The 26283-nt window shown below is 43.2% G+C and overlaps 1 protein-coding gene across 2 annotated transcripts in view; it reads right to left on the bottom strand.

Moving 5' to 3' along the window:
* Positions 1-21518, bottom strand: part of LOC125887686 (AMP deaminase 3-like) — a 32335-nt gene extending 10817 nt beyond the window's left edge. Inside the window, exons 1-7 of one of the 2 annotated variants that reach the window (XM_049574684.1) lie at positions 21361-21518; positions 9675-9738; positions 3111-3333; positions 2789-2960; positions 1527-1692; positions 957-1176; positions 659-788 (exon numbers count right to left, since the gene is read on the bottom strand). In XM_049574684.1, the coding sequence (XP_049430641.1) occupies positions 659-788; positions 957-1176; positions 1527-1692; positions 2789-2960; positions 3111-3333; positions 9675-9738; positions 21361-21381 (996 nt within the window). In that variant the 5' untranslated portion in view covers positions 21382-21518. Of the gene's footprint in view, positions 1-658; positions 789-956; positions 1177-1526; positions 1693-2788; positions 2961-3110; positions 3334-8615; positions 8899-9674; positions 9739-21360 lie in introns of those variants that run through there. The other variant, XM_049574685.1, reaches the window with a different exon arrangement.
* Positions 21519-26283: the final 4765 nt, after the last annotated feature.

Raw genomic sequence — 26283 nt, 5'->3', positions numbered from 1 at the left:
AGGACTGTACTGTACTGGCTGCTAGTTCATTCCTAGCTGGCCAGCATCGCAAATCGCCACAACCAGGGAGCGGGTAGCGAGTGTTGGTCGGCTGACATCCTGGTTGCCATTCTACGGCAGCCCTCGGACAGTGTTCCCCCCCCCGTACATATTGGTATGCATTCTGCTATAATTATTTGCATTACTATTTGTTTTTTCTTCAGATAAATCTGATAATTGTTGCTCGGTCTCTTTACTCATTTATTTAGTAGAGTGTCCACACACCTTGTCATTCTACATAAACATAGAGGTATACTGGTGGCTTTACAGCCTACATTTTATTAATTATCTCTGATCCCCACACTCAATTTGGTCATTGTGACAGTGCGGCGCAACACCACTGATGCTAGGTGGCGCCAAGCTAAAAAAAAAACCCGAATCCTATCTGTTGCCTCTTCTTTTTTTAAATGAATTATTTATCTTCTGTGTAGATGCTCTCCTCTACAAAATCACACCAATAACTCTAGATTGATCCAGTGCTTCCAAATTAAGATATTCAAGTCATCTGGTGAACATTCCTGTGTTGTTTAATATATGTCTCAGAAAACAAACACACTGCACTGTCAGTGTTTTCCAGTGTGGTTTGTATATTGAACCTGATGGAAGAATACAAACCAACCTTTCTGACGTTGTAGAAGTCTCTGTGAGGAACACATTTCAGCTCTTTGAGCTCAGCCATTTCATTCAGCATTTCATGGAGGTAGAATTTAGAGGCCAAGAAGTTGAGCCGTCTGTGACAGTAGGTTTTCCTGCAAGGCAACACAACATAAGGTCATGTTAACATGTCGTTTGATAGAGTGCTGACTAACCTTCTGCTCCAGGAAGAAAAGACTGTTCGCACTGTTCTGTGATAAATCAGTTCAAGTCTTTCATTTGAGCTGTTGTTGTGAGCAGTGGTCATGTTGACGTGTACTCACGTTGGGCCGTCAGCGATCATTGCGAGAACGTGGTTCAGGTCGATGGCGAAGGTCTCAATGTCGGGGTAAGGGAGGCTGTGAGGCCGCTGTTGTTTCAGGGCCTCTGCGTCGTCGTAAACATGAATGATGCCGTCCTTCATCTGCAGCTCGTAGTTCAGGTCCTCAGGGATGCCCTCCATGGAGTACGGGTCCTCCCCTTCATGAGGGAAAGGCCAAGTGTCTGCAGACGACAGGAGGAAATAAATCACACGGCAAATAAGGGATAATCACAATGGAATGAGATTTATATGAAGTATATGACACATGCTCTGTAGTCAGCACCTGAAATGCACCTTGGGAGGTATAGTCAATGTCTTACTAAAAGTTTTTACAGTCTTGTATCTTTTGATGTTTTTATCAATAAAGCTTTGATAAATGATCCAAACAGAAGAGTTTAGTCTCTGTCTGAGCCGTAGAAGTGCTCAGACTGTTGGTCAGGTAACACTGTCTGTGGGAACAGTGACTGGGACAGAAGGAGGAATTTTAACCTGTAAAGCTTTTCTAAAGAGGAAGTTGTCTCAATGGCCATACCTGGCATGACCTCATCTTCTTCCCGCCACTCCTCATTTCTGGCGTTGCAGAGGAATTGGGCAGTGGTCCTGGGGAAGTGATGGTAGGCCAGTCTGGAGTATTTCTCTCTGATGAAGAGCGCCCCGAGGAGGCTTTGGGCTGCCTGCTCATAATCCTCAACTGTGATCTGAAAAAGAAAAGTTAAGTTTTATATACATATATATTTTTCCACCGATCTGTCCTTAATTGCCCTTTTTTTTAGAATTAAACTGTGGTTCACAGATAAATGTGTGCTGTCTCTGGTGTTGCTGTACATCAGTTTAAAGGGCAGTGATACTGGAGGTCCACAGATCTCGAGTGTTTCAACAACCACAAAATAATAAGCAGTCTCAGCACTATTGAGTTGACATTTATTTCTGTCCTTTTCTGGGGTGTGAAGTCTTTCACTCTGACAGTGAAATCGTTTTTCTGTTGTACAGAGAACAAACCCTTTACATTTGGGTGAAACATGACCTCTCCTCTCAGGCCAAATATTTTTGTGCCTCCGTGCCGGCGTGGCTAGAGTCCTAAGTCCTAACTGGATGCGAGGAAGCATCTGTGAGTTAACCAGTTTGACGGTTTGAGTGACGGGGTGCAGCATGATGTGGTGCACCATTTTGAGCTGAACTTTTGTCGGACGCCCATTGTCTGTTTTTATTCTGTCACTTGCGTTGGAAGTGCTTCAGTGGACGAGGAACTGCTGATTGATGAGGTTTAATGAGGAATTACCAGCAGGATACCTCCTGACAGGCTGTCACAGGCTGGAGGGAGACTGACAGGAAGATGAATGTTTCTGGTAAGAACTGGGAACTACAACAATCATATCTGTAAGTTTCCTGTGATATTGTTGTTGTGAATATGGATATAAAGGAAGTTCGCGTTCACTAATCTTTTCAGTGATCACTCTGAGACCACAGCTGATGGTGTGTGGTTTGTTAACATGATGTGATGGACTTAATATTTCATAGATTCAGTGTGGACAGAGAGTGTCTGATGTCACACAATGTGGTGCTATAGTCTGATGCTTGCATCCAGTCAGGACATGGTGTCACCGAGTCCCTCCTGTAGCCATAGACTTTAGGTCTCGTTCTCTCTTGTCTGTTTGATGTTTTGTGTGCAGCCACTTCTGTTAATGATGATGCTCATGTTTGAGCGCAGGGAGAAGCTGCTGTGTGAAGCTTCAGTTGTGTGTTCATATTGTGTGTAGTCGTGCATCTATGTGCTGGAGTGTTCCTCCTGTTTACCCCGGCACAGTAATCTCCACTGATGGTTACTCTCTGGAAGTCTGGGAAGTCCCCTGGCAGACATGGTTCTGGTGTGGACGGGGCGAGCAACGGGGAAGGCAAGGCCCACTCATTACCGCCAGGTATCTGCAGAGACACCGAATGCGAACGCTTCAACATGAAACTCTTCTTCCTGGAGACACACAAGAGAAGACATTAGTCTCCTGACAAACTGTCCCTCAGGGACACTGCAGAACACTGGGAGTATGTTCTGTTGTTTCCTGCTCAGAGATGTAAGATGTGAAGACAGAAGGAGACACATGTTCAATCAAACATTTCCTACTTCTTAGCAGACTCCTGAGACTGCTCCTCAGCCAGCTCCTTCTGCAGCTCCCTCTCTCTGTCCTCATGCAGGCCGATGGGACAGTCCTCGGGCACGGTGAACAGTGCCAGAGCATCCTTGTTGTCTTCCTCTTTCAGGGCCGAGGCGAAGACCTTCTCTGCTAGCAGTCGCACCTTCTCATCCACCTCGCTCATAGAAATCCTCGGGAACAGCCGGGGTAAATCTGAGGGAGTGGAGAACGATAGAGTTTTAGTCAGCTCTGTTTCTCTCTTGGCAGGAAAGGTTGTGGTTAAAGAGGTATCTGAGAGGAAAGGCCAACCTGCTAACATGTAATATTTCATCTCATTAATGTGATGAAATACGGCAGCACGTAAAGGAGAGATAAGATTGTGTTAGTGGTGGCAGTAAATATAAATACCAGCAGGATAAACATGAGATCTGTGAAATATGAGTGTGAGGTCGGGGGGTTTGGTGGGGGGGTTAAGGGATGAGCTTTTTGGATGCCTCATCATAATTCAGCGGTCAACATGTCTTGAGTGGCTCCATGTTCTGCCAATGTGTCGGGCAGGTTACAGTAAACACAGTTGTTTACACAGTGTGACCTCTCGACCCCTCAGGGCTCCCCGGCTCTAGGATTACACCTCTGTAAACATGAAAACATGCTGCTTCCTCAGTCTGTGGTTAGTTTGTCTGGTGTGACAGTTTATTTTAGTGGTTCTCACTTTTAAAGTCACTCAGATTCAGTCCAACAGCATGACATCATCATCCTGCAGATCAGGATCAGAGAAGGTGGAGGTGTGACTCTCACTCAGCACTGCATTGGTCAGCTTCATTTCAGAGGGATTATTAATGTATATTGATGCATTTGACACTGAGACATCCTCAAACTCGAGATGTAGCTTAACTTAAAACGTAAACGCGATGCACATGGAGTTCTCACAGGACGAAAAAATTTGGGTACCCTGGGTGTGTTGGTTGTTGACGTTCTGGGATGCCGTGTCAACTTCAGCCTGTTACATGCATTGTCTGTTTTCAAAATACACTTCTGTTTTCACAGGAAATGTACAGTTTGCGTACAGTCTCTTTCAAAATAAAAGCTCTGCCAGATGCCATCAGGCACCATTAAACAATAACAGTGACTGGCTGGGTGTCATGCCAATATCAAAGGACGAGGGCTGTAGTCTCCCGAACGACTAGTCCATTATTTGGTTGGTATGCTCTCGTCCGACAAAATTCTCATTGGTCGAATAGTCGCTGTGTTACTTTTATAAGGAGAAAAGTGCTACATCAGCAGCTTTCCAGGATTAATCCATTATTTCCTGCGGCGGGGGGACAGGCTAAGTTACCTGTGAAAATGGGTTGTTGACAGAAAGTTGAACTCGCCCACCCTCACACTCAGCATCGCGGTGACGCACACCTCCTGTCTGTTTCTGTAAGCTGAAACCGTTTCCCTCAGTGGAAATGAAGCTTGTATTAACTTGTATTTCACAGATAAGAAACAATAAATTGTGAAGACAGTAAAGCCTCCACTAAAATAGCATTTTGAGTTGTGTGTGTGATTTATCCTTCAGGGATTTATACTTCGGGATTTATCCTGGCTTCATATGAGCAGAGGAAATCTCCGCTCATCGCTAGGCTAATTTTTACAGTGTAAAATGCCATAGGCTGGCGCTAATAATGTTAGCATGTTGTATTTGCTTGGAAAACGGGTTTAGTATAAGACAGTTATTTTGTGGTGAATGTTGTGAGTTGTAATGGAGCCAAATTATGTGCCGTTACCTTTGTTACATGTTGCTGTTGTCCCTGGTTTCATATGAGAAGAGGAAAAGATTGCTAGACGCTGGGCTAATTTATACAATGTAAAACACCATAGACTTGTGCTAATAACGTTAGCATGTTGTATTGGTGGGGAAATGTGTCCAGATAAAGAGAAGTGTTTGTCTGTCAGTTCTGCAATTTATAGTGAAGCCAATTTGCGTACTTGTGTTTGAAATTGTCTCTGTTAAGCCATGTTTAATGTGTGTTTTGAATCAACTATATAAATAAAGTTCGATTTGAACTAAACTTTACAGTACTTAACACAGTCCTCCACCGCTGACTAGTGTTTTGGAGGTGTAACTGCAGAGTGACACAGACACACCACCGCAGAAGTAAAATTATCGTGCAATTTTTTTTTTCCCACAACTAATTGATTAGTTGAAGATTATGTGCGACTTTAGTCGACCAAGATTTTCTTTGGTTGACTACAGCCCTAGAAAGGACAGCTTTTGTCGTTGGTGTGTGACGGAGGAAGTCATTGACCAAGCGCCAGTTTTCAACGACTTCGGAGTGAGACCGGTTGGTTTTCTCCCTGCGTTCTGTCTCTCCCTCCATGTTTGCCTCTGAGCTGAAGATATGTCTGAGTAGAGTTTGAGTCTGATGAGTTTGAAAAATGCCAGCAAGTAGGGCACAGAAAATAGTTATTAGAGGTCCTTGAAAAGTCCTGGAAAGGTTTTGAAGTTTAGTCTATGAAAATGTGTGGGAACCTTCTTTACATCTTAATTTCTGAGGCAATGTTGTTGCAGAAACTGTAAATCAGACCAACTCTACATAAACATTCCCAAAGACTCTTTAGATGAGGACTGTCGTAGTTCGGATTTGACTGTAAATGGTAAAGAGCGTCTGACCCTCTGCTGTTCAACTGCACTTATCAGCATTCCCACAGTTTGGTTCTCTTGACCTTCTGGGTGGGAAACAGAAAAGTTTATTTGTATTGACCTGATTCTCGTACATACCGACGGCAGAGACTCGGTTCTATTTTTAAACCTGAGACCCTGTGAATTCATATTTTCATCCAGACAGCAGAGTTGTTTTTTAAATAAATTTTCCAGCTTGCTTAATCCCCTCAGTGTGAAGAACTACTGTTGCTGTCCAACAACCCATCTGTAGTGAAGATATTTGGCTGTTCTGATCACCATTTCATCACTGTTACTATTAATATTAAAGCTGCAGCCAGTGTAGTAACTGAGCCAGCTCCAGCATCAGTCCCCCCACGTGGAGGAATCCAGATCAACAAGCACAGGACAGGATTTGCAGTACTGTTGGATCAGATTGCATACTGGTACGCTGCATCCAAAGTGGGTTAGATGGAACTCTATCTGTCTGAAAACTCTGAACCACCTTGGCAGGTTTCCAGATGACACCATTAACGTCTGCCCACACATCGGCACAATTTTTTCAGTCTGTTCCTTGGCCAGCACATTTTGGAGGCCGGCATTGCTGACGAGCCTCTCAGCATGTGTACGCTCTCCCCGCTGGAACAGCTGAGCAGCCTCTAGGATGACCTTGACCTATATCCACTGACACAGAAACCTGACCCACAAAAAGCAGCCTGGGTATGACGGGAGGGTCTTTTTAAAGGTGTACATGCAGGAACAATGTACAGACTCATACAGCACTAATCCCTGCAGTCATCACTCTGACCCTCTGTCAGTGTGTGTGTGGTGGATTTATCTGAAGAGACTCTGCTCTCTGACGCTGTGTCTTAGTTTCATCTTATTTGCTGTGTTTGGGACGTTCCTCCACCCAGCACGCAGGTGAGGTCGGGACTTTATAAAAAGGAAGTGACCAGGTGCCAGCCCGAAGCAGCATGCATTTAAGAGGAAGCGACGAAAATCACGCACATGGCACAGAAAAAAACACAATTGTAGTGAGACGAAACGCCAAGCAGACAAAGGTTTTTTCACAAAGAAGTGAATCAGGCGTCACTTTTGGTAGCGATAGTGTTTATGAACAGCAACTGACATTTCCTGCAGAGTAATCTGACAGCCACTGACCAATAACTAAGGGACTGTTTTTGATTGTTGTTGTCTGTTGCGAGTAGCGTCGCTCATTCAGAGATTACTGCTGGTAAAACCGTCTATGTAGCGAGACGGCATTGCTGTGACGACATGGTGGCCGCCCTCCTCCCTCCGATTAGTGAATCTTGTGATAGTGATGAAATTATCTGCCTTGTTCTCCCTATGATTGGCTAGTATTCTTTGCCTTTGTTGGCTGGATTGGTTAAGTTTAGGCAAGAGGAGTGGGCTTGGTTAGGGTTAGGGTTAAGAATGTCAGGGTAAGCCAATCAGAGTCAGAGTAAGGCGGGCCGTTTACAAATTCACGATCTTGTTGGTGCGCAGTGCAGGAAACTGAAGAGCAGCAAAAACAATTTAACACCAACACGTGCAACCGCTCAAAAATATTCTCGACTGTGAAGTGATGAATGGTTAACTGTTGACATCTTTACATTTGACACTTAAAAAATGTGTTTTGTTTTAACCTCTTGCACTCTTGCAAACGCCTAAAATGACATACCCAAATAAAAATGACTGTAGCCTCTGAACCGCTCTGACTACATGCATGCATGAGGTCTTGCCAGAAAGAAAACTCTCTGGAGTTTCTTGTCAAAGTGTCAGAAAGACTCTAGGTGATACAGAGACAGAGTAATGGGCCTCTGAAGTCAGTAAAAAGTTGAAGATTTTGCCTAAAATAAAATAAAAAATGTATTTCATGATGAATAACTGTCTGTGTCTTCATCTGAGCAGGTAAATGACACAGTGGGGCTGTAGGCACACTATCAATGAACATTTGTTTCATATTTGAAGAAGACTGCTCAAAGTATGACCATTCTACAGTGTTTTTTCCATGCAAAGATCCAGGCGGAGCTCCAAATGACAAGTCGGTCACTCGGCTTCAAAACAGAACTATCAGTGATCAAACAACACTCAGCCAGCTTCAAACATTGTACCTTATTGAAATCAGGTGTGATTATGATAGCTGATGTTGTTTATGACACAGAAACCCCATAAAATATCACCAAATGAAGCCATATGAAACGTGAAAGTTATGATCCCACTTTCTAGACGGTATATCTCAGCAAAAATAGTGGTAGGAGTGAGACTGTTAGCTTTTATAAAAGATCTAAGTCTCCACTCGCAGCTCCACTTAAGATCGTGAATAATCCTTTAACTTTTCCCGTCGAAAAACTTAATGACGTGACTTGTCACCACTCATTGTGATTTTGGACTTTGTGTGTTTAGGCTGCTCTGGTGCGAAATACATAAGGAATAAAAGAAAAACGATGTCATTTTTGAAAAGTCGAGAGCTTCCTGAATCCGGCAACACCAAACATCACATGGTTTGATGACGTAGTGTGCCTGGGAGATACCATTTAACAGAGGAAGGAGGGAGTGTGGACGTGGGCGTCCGAGCGGAGTTAGAGAGGTTTTAATCAACCTGTCATAAAGCCTTAAATGTCCGTAAAATGTCTACATCAATAAAATCCTTCAGTAATTCACAACACTCAAGTTTATAGTGTATGAACTTTGTTTCAGTCGTGACTTTTGTCTTAAAACTGTTGTGCTCGTATTCAGAAAGTGAGCTGTCCATCAGATCTCAGAGCGCACACATTGAATGAACCTGTTGATACCTGGTCATTGTCATCACACTCAGTGTCAGTGCACAGCTCCAGATTCTGTCTCTTACCTTCTGCTGTGAGTTTGGCCATGTTTGGCTCTGCTTCAGTGTCTGCCTGTTGAGTCAAGTGTCTCAGCTGTCATGTGTCTGCTTCTTCTATCTCTTATCTTTATCTCCACTGTCTGTCATATGTCTGCCACTCGTAGTCGTGTCTCAGAGAACACTGTACAGTGACTCTGTCAGCTTTCAGCTCTGGTGTTTGTGTCTGTCTGAGATCTACGATGCTTCTCCTCTGGCTTTTCTCTGTGACTGCCTCGGCCAGGCTTCCCTCTGTTGTTTATGAGCTCGGTGCTTGTATGTATAATGCAGCTGCTGGTTGTTGCGGTCTTGAGTGTCCCTCTCTATCTCTATTTTAGGGTATTGAGAGCGTCATGGCAACAGGGCTGCTAATCCAAGCTGGTATGTCACAACTGGCTGCTAACGTGCGAGCACTGGTTGTCTGTGAGACGGGGCGGTGAGGGGGGTGAGATACTGTGGCTCAAAGGTGAAGTTAAAACTCTGGTAAAATACATTAGAAAAAGTCTTATCTTTTCCCACGTGACAGAGTCAAGTACAGTGTCATCGTCTGACCGAGCATTTGAAGAGCAGAGAGGTCAGTTATGGACTGACCAGCTGAGTGTCTGGGGACATCATCAGCCGGCTTGAGTCGAGCTCAGACTGGTCAGTTCACACCGCTGACACATTTCTAAAACAGTTTCATCTCGTCGTCAATCCAAACTGGATTTTAAACCCACTTCAGTTTTTCCCTTCAGACTCTTCAAAGCAGCAGACTTCAGACATATAACTTTGATTCACACTGAAACATCATCTTGTTTTTAATATACTGATTAAAAACTCAAACTCGTCGTAGCTCTATACAACATGTTGCTGTCTGGTGACACTTGAGATGTTTGCTGCTCAGTTAAGTCAGTGGAACCAGAAGGATCAGCAGGGTTGTTCAGTTTAATCCTTTTTTAATAAATGGGATTAGGAGGTGTTTGACTTTCTGAGACCACAGTTAGTTTGCTATTCTGTGTGAACGTGTGTGTGTCTAATGTTTCTACTCCACTGGTGTGTTTAATGACTCACCGCTCCCAAAGCAGGGCACAGACTGCTGCTTGCAGAGGGGCGTGTCCCGTCTCTTCATTTTGATCTGTGATGAGAGAAACAGAGCTTTAATGGACCATGGATTAATCCTCACTTCCAGGTGGACAACTGGCAATTAATTTGAATTGCAGAGATGTGAAATCAGCACTATTTCTGCAGAGGGTCAGAAGTCCTGCACCACCTCAGGATCAACTACTTCACTGGCTTTCGTTTGTTCGTGTATTTTGCCACAAGATTAAAATCTGAGAACCTCATTATCAAGACAAATATTTTTTAACATTCAGCAGCTGCTCTGTTGAGGTGTTGACAGTGTGCCGATGGCCATGAGTGCTAATAAAAGAAACCCCAGGGTCACATTCACAGGAAGTTCAAACCCTCAGTGGAACGAAACGTCTCTCAGACCTGAGATCAGTTTCAGAGAGGTGTTGAATCATCTGCACCTGATGTAGGTCAGGACTGAGAAACAAACTAAAGAGAGGAGGAGGAGGAGGAGGAGGAGGAGGAGGAGGAGGCAGCCGAGTGTTGTAAGAATAACAGATTTATTTTGTGCAGGTGTGAAGTGAGATGTGTTCAGTGTTAAGGTGGCATAAATCTGACGCTTCACACAGCAACATGAGTTTGTGATGACCGACCTGCTGAGAGAGGTCAGTGGAGTTAAAGGAGATTAAATGTACAGCTCAGGACACACACACACACACACACACACACATCTTTCTCAGTGACTCAAAATCAGGAGTAACGGCCAATCGATGTGCATCAAAATATCAATTATCTATTATTATTATTTTTATTGTTGACTAATTAATGGAAGAGTTGTTTTGTCTCAAAATGTCAGAAAATTGTAAAATAATGTCAGTAAGTTTTTCCTAAAACCCAGGATGACATCTTCAGATGTTTTGTCTACATCCCAACAATATTCAGTTTACTGTCATATAAGAGACACCAGAAAATATTGACATGTAAGAAGCTGAAGACACATAAACTCTTTTTAGATAGGAATTGTGCAAATTTGCAGGAAAGCCCAATCAGTGTTTTTTCAGCATTGGCAGTATAAAAACAAAATCGGGGAGTGCAGCAAAATGTCACCTTCCTACTTTTGTTTATACAGAATGCGCCTTTTTCGGGGCAATGGGGGGCGTGAGCAAGTAACAAAACGTGTTGACTCAGCATGTGACGTGGGAGGGAAGTCGCGGCTGGTCAGGCGGCGATTCTCTCGTAAGTCGGCCCGTTCTTCACCGTCCCCGTCACCGTCACCTGACGGTTAATGGCCTCTTCACTGCGAGGACAAGGAGGGCGCACAATTCCTTGTCTCCCCAGTTGCTCATCTTTACAGTGTCTGTCAGGTTTGTGTTTCCCTCTTGTACTAGCTGCTCGCTAACTCCTGCTATCAGCTGTTTCCTGTTTATCCACCGCCAGTGAGTTGCACGTGTGGCGTCATCAACAGCTCCTCCCACAAGTCATCAACAGCCCCTCCCATGGCGGAAGGCCACCTCAGTCTTTTAAAACCAAAAAGGTTCCGCCAATATGTCTACCCTACGAGGCGGAAAATTGGGCACCTCAGGTCAACTCGCCAATCCGGCTCTGTGTGTCTAAACACTCGCAGCTGGCCGACAAAAAGGCCCTACATTCACGAAAAATCTGGCAGTGTGAAAGGGGCTAGAGAATTTCTCTTTTTTTCCTTCCCCAAAAAAACTGATTAATCAGAACAAATTATTGGGCAATACATCTAATATTTCACTACTAATCAATAAATGTTTGCAGCTCTAATCAAGAGCACTTGAGACAGGAAATCATCTCATCATCATGATGACTCAATCCATTCACGTAACGTGAAAAAAAGAATTTTGTTTTGTGATAAAACTCGAGGAGGGGGGCGTTGGTGGCTTAGTGGTAGAGCAGGCGCCCCATGTACAAGGCTGTTGCCGCAGCGGCCCAGGTTCGAATCCAGCCTGTGGCCCTTTGCTGCATGTCACTCCCTCTCTCTCTCTCTCCCCCTTTCACGCTTGTCTGTCCTATCAAATAAAGGCTAAAAATGCCCAAAAAATATCTTTAAAAAAAAAAAACTCGAGGAGGAAACATTTATATTTAAACAAACATGTAAGATGTGCATTGATTGACGTCTGCTACACTTTCAAAGACTTTAAAAAAAGGTGGTTTTTCTTGTTGTGTGTTTCAAAAGAAACTCCAGCATTTGACGCTCTCGCAGAATCCACTCATAAAGACTCGAAACAGTTTTGGAAGCTCGTTCCAACAACTCTCTGTTCTTCTGATCTGTAACGTTGACAGGAAGTGACCACCATGAGACGGTGTATCATCTCTAGTCAACAACTCTCTGTACTTCCTTTCGGATTTGCAGCTTTTCAGACTTATTTTGTGGCTGAATATAATTTGTAGCTTCTTAAAATCTGAATGAAGATAGTGATAGTGAGATACTGGCTACAGATGCATTTGTCGTTGTGATGAAGGTGGCGTGCTTTATGTTATAAAACCAACAGCCAGCGATTGACCAGCTGAGTGTCAGGTGACATCATCAGCCGACTTGAGTCGAGCTCAGACTGGCCAGTTCACACCGCTGACACTTTCAGCTCAGTGTGAACTATAGAAGTGTCACAGTAGAACAGTTATTTTTCTCTTTCTGTTGTGGCCTGCATCTGAAATATAGACGTTGCATTTAACACTTTTTACATTTGGCCCACTGCTGTGATTATTTTCTGACTAATCAGTTTTCTGATCAGGTCTAAAACTCCTGTGAGAGTAAGAGAAGAAGGCCGGCAGTCGATGAGGAAGTTTCACATTAGAAGCTCTGTTGGTTTGGAATTTCCTGTTTTCTTTTCTGTCACAGAGCCAAAGTACACACAACCACACACACAACCAAACACTGAGCCCACAACACAGTTACACTTCAGCATGTCTGAAGGCTCTGCAGTGACACACACAGTATGTAGTGTCTGCGTATATTTAGATATTCAAACACATGTAAACCTGTCAGCGTTGCAGCAGCAGCAGCAGCAGCAGCAGGTGAGGTGGGCTCAGAGGGCCCAGAGGCTTCAGAGGCTTGGCCTGTGAGCTTCACCTTTATCTCAGATCTGTGCATACCAGTGAAAGTATCACGGTTCTGAGTAGTATCAGGATACCACGGCAAAATGAGGCAGATGTGCCTTTTGTCATTTATAAAAAGATAAGTCACTTTTCTATAATACATCAATGATATTTCAATGGAATAAATTACTTATTGACTTATTCATACTTCAAAAACAGCATCACTAAGTGATTAACATAGGGGGGATCAAAATAAAATAAATAAATGAAATAAGAATCAACCAGCCACCCTCCTCCCCTGACAGTCCCTTCATAAGTAAAGAACAGTCCCTAAAGTGCAGTGAGGTTTGTGGGTCGTTACCTGCCACAAAGGGAGAAATGTGAACGGCTCGTTTCTCCTCTGACACGTCTCATACCTGTGTGCTGCCACGGCTCGGTTGTCCGAGGTACTACTGGGCAGTCATGACTAGGGCTGCCACAGTTAGTCGACTAATCGATGACTAATCGACTATTAAAATAATCGGTGACTATTTTAGTAGTTGACTAATTGGTTTGAGTCATTTTTCATAGAAAAGTTCTATAAAAGTACCCCAAAATACTCTTACTGCAGCTTCTTACGTTCAGATATTGGCAGCTTTACACACTCTCCCATGACGGTGAACTGAAACCCTTTGGCGTGAGTATGAAACAAGACATTAGATGACATAATTTTGGGGTTTGGGTGAGACAGACCGTCATTTTTCAACATTTTAACACATTTTTCGATAAAATGATTAGTCGACTAATTGAAGAAATAATCGACAGATTAGTCGACAATGAAAATAATCGTTAGTGGCAGCCCTAGTCATGACACCAACGAAAGAGGAAATTACTGGACCTGGAGTCGGACTTCTCTGTCGCTGGTAAGCCGCAGAGCACTATGAGCCTGCGCCGTATTCCTGTCTGTGACCCCCGTTCAATCCACAACTGCCAGAATTTGTCTTTCCTTTCTGCTGCTGGCTGAAACGTCATAATGGGGCGCCCCAGCGCCCACTCCACTAACTTGACGTGGAAATGAGCGGTAGTCTAGAAAACTGGCGAGTTTTTTTTTGTTTGTTTGTTTGTTTTTTTGGATAGATTGCGCCCTGGCTGGTCGCCCACATTGCCCATAGCAAAACCCGCCCCTGGGTGTACTGGAAATATAAAATAACCACTTGTCAACCAGACCCGCTGTCAACACTAACCTCGCGACAACTGCCACCCAGGCTACTGCAGGTGGCAGTTCTCGCAAGGCTAGTGACAGAGTTCAGTTTGGAGACGCCGAGGAAGGTTTTTTTTTATTATTATATTACAATATGGGAGATTGACGGGAAAATACTAATACGGGAGGACGGCGGGAAAGAGGGGTAAAATAAGGTAGTTTCCCGGCCAAAACGGGAGAATTGACAGCTATGGATCTGTGCACCCTGTGTACATGTCGGCCTTGTAATGACTCGTTTCAGACCACAGTATGATACAGATGAGAAATGTAAACATGAAGATATGACTTGACGTAGTGTGGTGGACTTGTAGCTGCAAGCCGCTCTGCTCATGTTTACAGCTGGACTCTTATTTCAGAGGCACTCTGAGGCCTGTTGCATTCTGGGGGAATACCTGCACAGCCTGATAACAGAAAGCAATATAAAGTCTGATAAATGTCCAAACGTTAAACGGCAGCCTGCATACTGTCCGGATGTTGTTGTTGTGCTGTAAGTTATGATGTGTATAATGTGTTCAGCTGTGTGGCTCGCTGTTGTTCTCTCAGATAAGTGACACAGAGGTCTTTATCTGCTTCCTTGTTTAGTTGTTGTGCAAGTTTTGCACACTGAGGATGAGTCTGCATTTTAAGAGATACTGTAGAGTTTTGGTTAAACATAATTAGCTTTATTAACATACAGAGGAATTTATTTAAGTAAGTAATAAGAGATCTAAACTGTGTTCATTTAATTAGCAGTGGTAACAAAGTTTAATCTGAATTCAAATGTTGGTCAGTGTGAATGTTACCGACTCCTAATGCACATCAACACATTGCAGTCGTGTTGCTGAAGGAAATGTTGGTCAACAGCTGTTGCATGATTCACCCTTAAATGTTGTGGCCTCTGGAGGATGACTCCTCCTGACTGTGTGATCCTCCGACTTTACTTTATGTTATTCATAAGGCCGACAGATGATGACGACAGATGATTTAAACCAATTAAAGGATAAAACTCAAAAAACAAAGTTGCAGGACACCAGAAAGACAGTGTTCACTACAGCAATTAGATATGGTCATCCTAGAACAGAAGCCATGCAAAGCCAATTCCGATTTGCAGAGTCTTTGGACGGCCGATTCCGATTTTATTTTTTTTAAACCACTTTACAGCACACAAGAAATAGCAGTATGTTCTATCTTTCCTTTATTTGAACATTTTAGCAGGAAAAACCCCATAAAATTCACACAGGGCTTTACATCTCTGTAGTTGTTCTACCCACACAAGTGTGTCCCTGAGGTCTCCTTCCTCACATCGCTCAAGCCGTGAGCTGCACTTGTGCGTGTGTGTGCGCTGCATATATTACGCGATCATGCGGCACGGTGGGAATTTGACCGACGTTTTAAATAGGCATATTTTAGACCAACCGGCCTGTCGCAGGTCATGGCCAATCACGTGAAAACCGGCCAGATTCCGAGCACTGCCGATAAATCGGTGCAAGTCTAATGTTAGCATCATGAAGCACCAACACACTGATTAGACTTTTCCAGCATGATGACATTTTTGGTTTTCAGTGAAATATTTTGTGTTGGATGGATTGCAGGGATATTGTACAGCACAGATGATATAATTCAGATGAGGGCTGGGTGTCAGTGCTCGATACCTTGAAGGCAACATTTACTATTAAAGATCCGTTATTGGCTTCATGAAATCGTGTATAGTATGACTTACACACCATCCCCGTCAGAGACATTGTGTATAGAGTGAAGGACTCTGTTGGTATGAGGATCAGTTTAAGGAGACTGGTACTGGCATTTTTTTTTACTGACACTCATCCCTGGCTGCCAGCATGGCTGAAGACTGTGTTTCATGCTCTGAACTCTGTGTATCGTGGTGCATTGAGATTTATCACCAGCCGTGACCACTGATCTCGTCTCTGTATCCTGCCTGCACAGGTTGGGGTGGCTTGGTCTTGAATATTTCGTAGACTTTGTTGTTGGCATTGTGTTGTTTACAGAGTTATACTTGGCTCACGTCCAGCATGTTTCTGTGTGTACGTGAAGCAAAAAAATGTCTCTGCTCTGTGTTCACAGAACAAGTTTTAGGAAGGTTTGTGCAGAGTTTGGCTCATGAGCACTTCTGTCTCACAACTCAGTCTTTAGATGCTTTGCTTAACTAAAGACTGATGACTTTCTCCCTGATTTTGTGTTTAGATGGGCGGATACAATTTCAGAGTTTAAAAAAACTCCCTACGTTGCAGAACTAATAGTAAATCCGCAGGGCGGTCCTTCGGTGGCTCACTGAACTCTTGTGCTCGTAAACATAGTCCGACTGTGTTAAAAGTTTTAAACAAAGTCGCTGTAAGTCCTTCATTTCCACAATCTTGTGGACAGAGCACACGTTTGATAAAACATAGTTGAATTTCTCAGCATCCATTTGCAAGCTCTCTGTGTGTTTGTTTCCTTGCGGACGAGAAAAGGAGGAGCGCACATTTCCGGGAGGGCGTGTCCTTTCAAAAAATGCAAGAGGCGCTGCTTTGTTGCCGGCCGTTTTCTCCGGTGTGTTAAACACACTTTAGAAAGGAGTGTCCCCAGACTATCAGAAGGATTGTCTGGTGGCGAGACTAGATCCTGAGCTCTTCTGCAGGAGGTCTTAAAGTTTCTCTTATTTCAAAGCTCTGCTGAAGGACTTTTGCACACGATCATCTATATGTTAATTTCAGGGTGGATTTTAGCTGCTCTTTATTACCATGTGGAGTAGCCCCTGTTTTATGTTTTTATGGTTCACAGATTGCATTTATATAATATTAAGCTATTTCTAATCTCATTAGGTGTTTTATATTGCTTGTTTTAGAGCTGTGTATTTTTTATTTTATATTTTTGTTCTCTGTCGACACTGTTGAACAAGAGATTTGTTATCTCAAGAGGTTTTTCTGGTTAAATAAAGGTTCAGTGAATAAGAAAACTAGCCTTGTTATACTGCATGCTGTGTTGAGGTGTGTTGTCAGATGGCTGAAGGGTCCTGTCCAGCTTTTCTCCGTCCACACTGTTAAAGAGCTCAACATGACCTAGAGCTCCACACAGCTGTTTGGGGTGCACCATAACTGAGAGATGCTCCTGGTCACTGAGACCACAGAGCTGAGCCACTGGTGTTTTCACCAACCGATTGTGGAAACATGTTAACAGAATGTCAAACAAAAAACTTAAGTTTAAATTTTAAGTTAATTTAAAGTAAATCTGAAGTCTCAGTGTCTGTGGTTGAAATGTGTTGGACAGTGTTTGTACCTTCTCAGGTTGATGGTTTTAATCCTCTCAGCTCTACAGTCACTGTCTCAGCCACTGTCTGCTGTTTGTTCAGCAGAATGAGCTTCAACAAACAGATATCAGTCTTCCTCTTTCAGTGCTTTATTGTCTCTGTATCACAGTGAACAGTTTTAAACGATCGTACAAACACTCTGAGGACATTTTTACACCAAGTCAGTCAGGGGAAGTTTCAGATGACCCTTAAAGAGTCCTGTGAACCTGTGAAAGGTTCAAACATGTGAGGAGTGCCGTGTCAGGACAGGTTTGTCTGAGTCGCTCATGTTACCTCAGAGAGATTTTCAGGTCACGACACAAAGAGTTTCTGACCCAGCCCACGCTTTTCAGAATGATGACCACGAGCGGCCCACGTTTAAAAAAAGAAAAACTGACATGTCAGGAGAGGTTATTTCAGGGGAGAATGTACCATCACTGACTGACTGGGTGTGAAACAAGAGCCGTGCATGGGAAAGGAATGTAATGAAAGATGAATGCAAAATGCCAGGAAACATAAATATAATATTCTTGTACAAGTTAAACACTGATGAATTTTTCCTGTTTGAAACAGAGAATCTGTCATTATGTGTTGTTCTTTGAAAATACAAATTTGTGTCCGTCAAACTCAAAAAGACCAAAAGTTTTTATTTCAACAAAAGGATGAAAACAAACAGCTGTTCAGTAAAAACTGTCGTCTGTAATAGTGATAAAACAAAGTGAGTGTTTCAGTCAGAGAGTAGATGTGTTGATGGATGGTTCGCCTCTTGGTGAAGGGACGGTAAATACTGCTGTCACTGTTTGTGTATTGGTACCAAAGCACGGCGGTCTGGGAGTCACGGCTCAGTCCAAGCAGCCACCTACAGATGTTCAGAGACACGCTGATGCAGCAGGGGTCCTTTGTCGAGCTAATTCTGTGAAGTCAGTTTGGTGTGTCTGGGCCTTACGACAAGGAAGACATGTTGGCATAACTCCTCTGTTGAAGTGTAACGTGATGTGAATGGCAGTGTGCAGTTTTTCTGCTCAGTTGAAATTTTTCAGAGTGAGAAACTTAGGTCAGAGTGACAAAGTGTCCCCCAGCAATTGATTAGGAATCTCCACTTCTCTAAAACCTTGAGTTTTTATACCTTGTTCTCTGTCCCTACATGGACATCCTTCACCAGATCTCCTCCTTTACTGCCCCTAAATGGATATCCTACATTAGATCATCAGTTAGCATGAGGCTAGTCTCTATATACAGACTCTACATTCAGTGAATGTAGAGTCTGTAGGCAAACCCCGGAGATCTTGCCTCCGGAAGAAGAGCTGAAGAGCCCTGGTTTCCGGTTGTAGGCTGTTTGTAGTCCACGTGATATTGACCAGTCACGTTTGAGCCGGCTGCAGTTGTTGCCAGGTTAAACGGTCCGTGCAGTGAACTAATGAGGCGGAACGTAATTGGCATCACTGCAAACTCTGACTCCATCACAATGGTTCAGTATTTACTTAAATATAAACGGAAGTCGGAAACGGAAATTCACCTCCTCCGCCCAAATCAAACCAGAATGCCAAAAAATCGGGGGTCTGCCCCCAGAGACTGTATCGCCGTCTGCTGGAAGTCAGATGCCGATGGGTTCCGAGAATGGCACAAGGCTAGCACGAGGAGAGTCACTGTGCTCAGTGACTGAACCTTGGTGTCTTTTCCTAAAAGTTCACCCCATAGTTCATACCCCCCAGTAGCCCTGGTCATGAACCGATGTTTTTGCTGAGCGTTGCTAACCATCTATTTTGATTCAGGTACTTCCCATTTTCTCCAGCCATCTGTAATGTACTCGACATCCTTTCATTTCCCTATTTATCCATTACACCGTGTCATTAGGTCATGTTACATAAGTTCACTCTTTAACCTTTCTGTATACAATCATTAAAAGTTCAATAGTTATCAAACTTAACTTAATTAAACATGTTAATTTCATTATCACAAAACAATCATATAAATCACACAGATTTGTACTCGTAGATACTGATGAACAGATGAACTATGATACACATCACACATCATATTATATTATTTCTTCATTTTACCAAATGTATACACAAAGCATTTTAAATCTTTTCCGATCTAACCTCCATCTCCTCTTACTGCTGGTCTCCTGTGGTGGTTCCTCTTCTCCACTGGGTCCTGACTCTGCCTGTAATGGTGAAAGGTCACTTATGGGTATAATGGGATAATCAGCTCTGGTTCTCTCTCCTTCTCTTCATCTTCTGGACCGTCAGTGGAAGAATGGGCTTGTTGGGGTTCTTCCTTTTCGTGAGGTTCTTCTGCTGCTTCTGTGTTTTGCTCGTTTTGTGTTTGTGATTCAACAGGGCTGTTATCAGGCCTCTTTCTCTCAGGGGGGCTCTGAGGCCTCCTGTGACGCCTCCTGTATTTCTCATCAACGACCGTTTTATTCATGCTGCTTAGACAGTCTTTATGGCTATTTGACATCATCACTTAGATGTAGAGGTGTTCACGACAATACCGGTGTAATTTTTGATATGATACAAAAAATTCATACCACGATACCCACGGCAACAACAAGCATGTCTGAAAGCGAAATGATGGACCCTGCAGTGGTTCCAAAAAGAGGAGGAGCTTCAGTAGTGTGTAATAAAGTGTGGCGTCTGCTCAGAGGGAACTCATTCAGCGGCTCCATTACAGAAAGTCAGTTTTGTTCAGTTTTATGAGCTTTTTCTGAGATTTGAAGTTTAAAAATGGTCAAACGGTGTGCATGGGGTACATGCAACTCTGACACAAGGTATCCTGAGAGGCTGTGCGACGAGGTGTATTTTTTACACTTTAAACCACATCTCAACCGAGGAAAGTGTCTCCTTTGGATAAAGTTGTGTGGTAACGTTAGACCACAACATCAACTCAACGTGAATAAGATTAACAATGATGTCTACATCTGTTCTAAGGTAAGTCAACATTGTGTTTGAGGCAACATATTGTCACTTTGCTGGAAAGAAATATAAAGTTATCTTTAACATCTCTAGCTAACGTTAGCTAAAGTTAGCCTAACGTTAGCTCCTAGCTGCGTTGTTCATCATGTCACCTTGTTTGCTGGGAGTTCATTAGCCTATTTTGTTCTAGTTTTGTACTTTGGTGATGGTACATCATTGTTAGCTGTTGTCCAAAGGGCTCTAGTTAAGCTAACGTTAACTTCTGGAGCTTAGCTTCATTAACTTATCTGTAATGGCAGAGATAACAAAGGTTGGCAAACGTTATGCTGAATGATTCAGTGTAAATACTGTAGCACCAAACTAACGGACAGACACTCTTAGTAAAGATGGTAAAAAGGCCATTATCCTTTTCTCATATTCTGAGCCAAAAACCTTAACTTCAGTGGCACTTTAACTTGTTGTCTTTGATGGTGACGGCAACGAGATGCGGTTCACAAGCGTACACTGTGACCTGTAAATTTTGGCTTGTAATTTAAGCTTTTCATCGACCTCAACAATAAAATGATGAATATATCCCTCCAATACGTAGTTTAGGCCCTTTTGGTTACTTCTCAATGACATCTGACCGTTATGTCTCCAAAAATCATCAATTGCCTCCTGCGAAATGCCGTGTACTGCGACACCTGCCATAGCGCCGGCCACTGAATGTTGATAGTTTGTTTGAGTGAGTGGAGGGGGGCGTGGCTTAGCCATAGGTCAATTCTGTCTTCATTAATTAATAATATATATATATATTTTTTTTTCTTATTTGACATATCGTTAAGAATATTATTATCCCAGTAATACCGTGTAATATCCTGATATGATGATAGGGGCATATTGCTCAGCCCTAGGAGTCGCATTAACCAACAGTACTGTTTTCTGGATCCTCTGTAACAATCGTCAGCTCAGACAAGTTCAGGTCACGTCTTTAAAATGATTTTAACATGTGAATGTGTGATAGTCAGGTTAGATGTGTGTTAATAAGACAAAGTACAGCTAAGATATTTCAGTCAGCAGATACCAGTATACAGAGAGGGGAAGCGCTGCAGAAGAATACAGGAGTGATGGAAGTGAAGATGTGACCTCAGATTAAAGATTTAAAGACGAGAGAAGAGTAAAGACTCAGGTGTGAAGAATCGTGGCTGTGACGGCGAGCGGTGAACTTACTTTTTGCAGGGCTGTGTCCATTGTTGGCACATCTGGGGACAGTGGAGCTGTGGAGACTCTTATCAGGCTTCACGGGACAGAAGACAAGTCTGGTCACAGCAGCCTCTTGTAGCATGCACACACAGAGCTGGTTAACTCTTTCACTGCCAGTCTGAAGGAGTGTAACGGCTGCATAGTTTAAATGCATCAAGTCCCAGGGCTAAAAATAAGTTTCAGGAAGTGATTTGCATCAGTGTTGCTCGCTGTAGTAGAGGAAGAGGAAGCTCGTCTGTGCAGCCACTCTACCACTTTATCAAGAGCAAGGTAACTATTTATTGACCACACTTCTCTGTGTGTCTTCAGGGTGTATGTGCACAAAGGACCTGTATCACATTACAGGTACAGACATGCTTTTATTTCAGCTTAATGCTGAGAGTGTTTTTAATGGTCAGAGTTTTCTCTACACTTAAAAACAGAAGGAAGTTAAATTCAGGGCAATTTGTCTTGACCGTTTGTGCTGCGGTGACATGGGTCAGGGTCTGACTCACCCTGACGGGGTCACCTGGGTCAGAGCATCTGATAATGAAAGACCCAAAACACCCAGTGATGCCTTGTAGAGGAGAGCAATGTGTCACTTATATCCCATATATTCAAATACCATTTTACATGTCATATGGCAGGTGACATGTCACCTATCTAGATTTTTGGGGGGCATTTTAGAAACCTGTATGCATTAACAGCAGGCTGTTTTTACCTGCAGGAGACTTGTCACCCTCCAACACATCCTCACTGCGACCTCACCACATGTCCACGTTTGGTCATGGACTTTGAGGCCCGGCTACTCTGTAGTTGAGTTACGTGTAGGTGAGGTGGGGGCATTGGTTTCCCTGGCAGCAGGGGGCGAAATATTATTAATAAGCCAAACCTCCCAGCTCTAATCCCCACTTACATCGCTGGTGATCAACAACTGGTGATTAATTGCCCTCAGACCTCTGAGAGGTGGTCGTGTAAGTGTAGTGATGTATTGTTGTCGACGTATTTTATTGTGCCTTCCATGTTTATAGTGTATTGTAGTTTTATGATGTTTAAAACTGTACATTTTTAATAACACTGTAGGTCTACATGTAAAAGTCCAACTACGGACAAGATTGAAAATTAGCAGTAACTATAAACTTTGTGTGACATACATCAGTCTCTGTACTGGAAATATATTGAACTGCATCGTCCCTGTCAAATAAAAAAACTGTAGTGTTGAGAAGGAATGTTTCACCTCCGTCTCCTTTAACTTCTCCTCCAGTCACAGTACAGATGGTACTGGTTATACTGGTGTGTCTCATGTAGAGAGGCACAGGAGAGAAAATAGATCAGTGGGGGAAGAAAGATCCTTAGAATAGATTTCCAGAAATATGTTTTAGTAAAGCTTCTGTCAGTGTCATGAATGTTAAAAAGCTTCAGTGGTTCACATCAGTCTGTGGACGAGCTCCAGTGTTTCTGCTCAGTGTGGATGGTTTCAGAGTGGTGGAGTAAAGTTTACACCACCACCACCTGGACACTGAAGGAAAATCAGTCATGTTCCTCATGGATTAAAATTTATTCTGTGTGTGTGTGTGTGTGTGTGTGTGTGTGTGTTCACTTCTTCTTCATTACAGTATCTCTTAAATAATAATTACAGTATTTTACATCATATTTTAATCAGGACAAAAACAGTAACTTCAGTGTGGAGCCACAGTGTTTCCTATTCCTGTCTACTGACTTTGCAATAAAGGCACAGATGGAAGTTTTGTTTGAACATGATGACATCACACCTGACGGGTCGTCAGGGAAAGATCTGGTTGATTTTACATTGATCACACAGGCAGGTGTTGCTGCAGCCTGCTGTGAGATTAAAGTCTGTCACATCTCCTGCAAGGTTGTCAGCCGGGTACAGGGACAGTAGGGTCATCAGCCGGGTACAAGTATGGCAGTGTCGTCAGCTGGGTACAGGGACAGTAGGGTCATCAGCCGGGTACAGGTATGGCAGGGTCGTCAGCTGGGTACAGGGACAGTAGGGTCGTCAGCCGGGTACAGGGACAATAGCGTCATCAGCCGGGTACAGGGACAGTAGGGTCGTCAGCCGGGTACAGGGACGGCAGGGTCGTCAGCTGGGTACAGGGAAAGCAGGGTCATCAGCTGGGTACAGGGACAGTAGGGTCATCAGCCGGGTACAGGGACGGCAGGGTTGTCAGTCAGGTACAGGGAAAGCAGGGTCGTCAGCCGGATACAGGGACAGTAGGGTCATCATCCGGGTACAGGGACAGTAGGGTCGTCAGCCGGGTACAGGGATGGCAGGGTCGTCAGCCGGGTACAGGGAAAGCAGGGTCATCAGCTGGGTACAGGGACAGTAGGGTCATCAGCCGGGTACAGGGACGGCAGGGTTGTCAGCTGGGTACAGGGACAGTAGGGTCATCAGCCGGGTACAGGGACAGCAGGGTCATCACACACTGCAGTGAGTATCTCAGCCTCTTCCTCTCTGAGGTATAACTCCATTTCCTCCCCACGAGGGACAGTCAGCTCAAGGAGGAGCACAGTCTTGGCACTACTGGACCACAACACTATGTCTGGTTGGAGGCTCGTATCGTCTCAATAACTCTAAGGGATCCATGTCAGGATTGTTTATTTGCGTTGTGAGGGTTTTTTTTTTTTTTTTTTTTTGAGTCAATGTAACTTGTGTGATTGAATATTCTCTCTGGTGAACAGACATTATAATGTAGACAGTTTCTAAACCACCTCAGACCTCGTCTGGTGTTCCTGTTCTGCAGTTTCTTGTTGTTTATCTGCTGAGAGATACACTTTTACTGATATATCTGAAGTAAGATGATACCTTACCACCTTTACACCTCATGTTAAAATGCATTTTGGATGATCATGTAAATGCACCTGCACAGGAGATCAGGGACACATTGTGACCACAGCGAACACACGTGTAAATGTAATTGTGTTTTCAATCCACATACAACATGTATGTTGGCACAATGTGTAATTTCTCCTGTTCCAAACCAGTGAGGTCGCTAAAATTAGCCACAGAGAGCTCAGCTACGAGCAACAAAGCTTCTGGATATTTTAGACACTCACAGATGGAGTCAAGATGAGACGAAGTGTCGGCTTTTGACTAAAGCGTACAAGTGAAACTTGTTTAGTTTATGTCCCAACTGAGCTGTTAATGAAGCAAAGGCTGAGCAAAAGGTGAATGGATATTTCACCGAGATTTTAGCCTGAGATTTCTGAAATGTTCTCAACTAGGAATGATTAGGCATTGATAAAATCTTCCAGCCACCGCCAGCATTTCTGATCATATTCACTGATCTTTACAGACCCACAGAATAATTTCTTCAATGAATATGTAAAAAGTTTGAACATCAAACTGAAGAAGAAACCTTCTGTTTTTATTTTGTTCTTCTCTTATTACATTTCTTTTTTTATCAACACTTGAATTTGTGTATTTTCATTAAAAAAACATTTCAGACAAAAAGTTAGAAGTTGTAGAAATAATAATAATAATATTCTCTGTGAGGTGCAGCAGCTGAACACGTTGATTGTTGGGTGATCCTCTGGTCGTCTCATCCGCATGTCACTGTCACTGTCACGGAGATCCTGTTTCGTCCCACCAAACTCGTTTGCTTTTTCGTCCAATCAGATTCAGAATGTAGATCAAAACTGGAAGTGACAGAGTCTGAGTCCATCAACTTCTCCACGGCTTGCGCATCGGTAAACTTTTACATCGGCGCCGGCATTTCTGTGCCGTTTACAATCTGCTACATTTCTGTAAACATCATCTTCCTCCAGTTTCCAGCAGATCTTCATCTTTGTGTTTGGACACAGCAGTGCTGTTCTGTTTCACAAGATGTGTAACAGCGCCCCCTATCTTATAACTGTGAAAACACAAATTGCTGGAATTCTCGTCAATGGAGGGTAAGGAGTTAATAATAAATGACTGTGCTCCTCAGTGTGAGACCTAAAAATAAGATAACATGAAATCAGAAGTGTTCATCCTTGAGTCACCTGGAGTCAGTCCCACAGAGTCAGTACACCCACACGTGGTGATTATACACACAAACATCTAAGTCCGAACATGTTCAGATAATGATTCCACAGCTCAGTCAGATTTACGGCTACACCTGAAGTTAGACACACGAGATGAGACTGAACATGAGATTTGATCGTGGCCTCCGCTCATGTTCCTGTTTATAAATGCTGAGCTTTGTATGGAAACGTCCGCACACCCAGTTCTCTCGTTTGCTCGTTTCATAAATGAGGGTCCCAGTGTGCAGGATTGATGACGTCCAGAGAAGGCCCAGCTCCCTGTGACCATATAAACAGTATAAAGTTACATAAACACAACAGATCTAATTTTCAGGTGATTAAACACTAAAGAAAACACAGTTATAAATATTACAGATATATCCCTCTAAACTCAACACACGGGACCTTTAAACTGTTAATTATGTATAATAATCTGCTGACTCCACAGAGGGATGTTTGGATGAAAATGAGCAGATTTATGGTGAAATAGTTTGTAATTTGAGGACAGTGTGATCACGCTGTTGCACGCCGTTGGAGGAGGTCACATTCCTCCGTGATTAATAGTTCTCATTTAAGTGTTTCTGATCTGAAGAGGAGCACTCTGTTCCTCTTTCTTCATCAACACTTAAATTCTTCACTGAAAGCTAATTAATTTCTCTGAAATGCTTTGATTACACAATTTTAGGAACACGTTGACCCGAGATAAATTTAGTCTGAGTGCGTGTGTTTCTGTGAGAGAGTGCAGCTGATAAATATTATTTTTAGAAAGGAATGTACCCCAGCGTGGACTTCTTAAATGTAATCATGTTTTACTACACATGCCATCATAAAACCACGGCACACATGTGCACAGGCAGAATATTTGATACCAGGCCACCAAATAAC

The sequence above is a fragment of the Epinephelus fuscoguttatus genome, linkage group LG4 (genome assembly GCF_011397635.1).
Source record: "Epinephelus fuscoguttatus linkage group LG4, E.fuscoguttatus.final_Chr_v1".
NCBI classification, from domain to species: domain Eukaryota; kingdom Metazoa; phylum Chordata; class Actinopteri; order Perciformes; family Serranidae; genus Epinephelus; species Epinephelus fuscoguttatus.
This window is presented reverse-complemented; position numbering and strand designations above follow the sequence as displayed.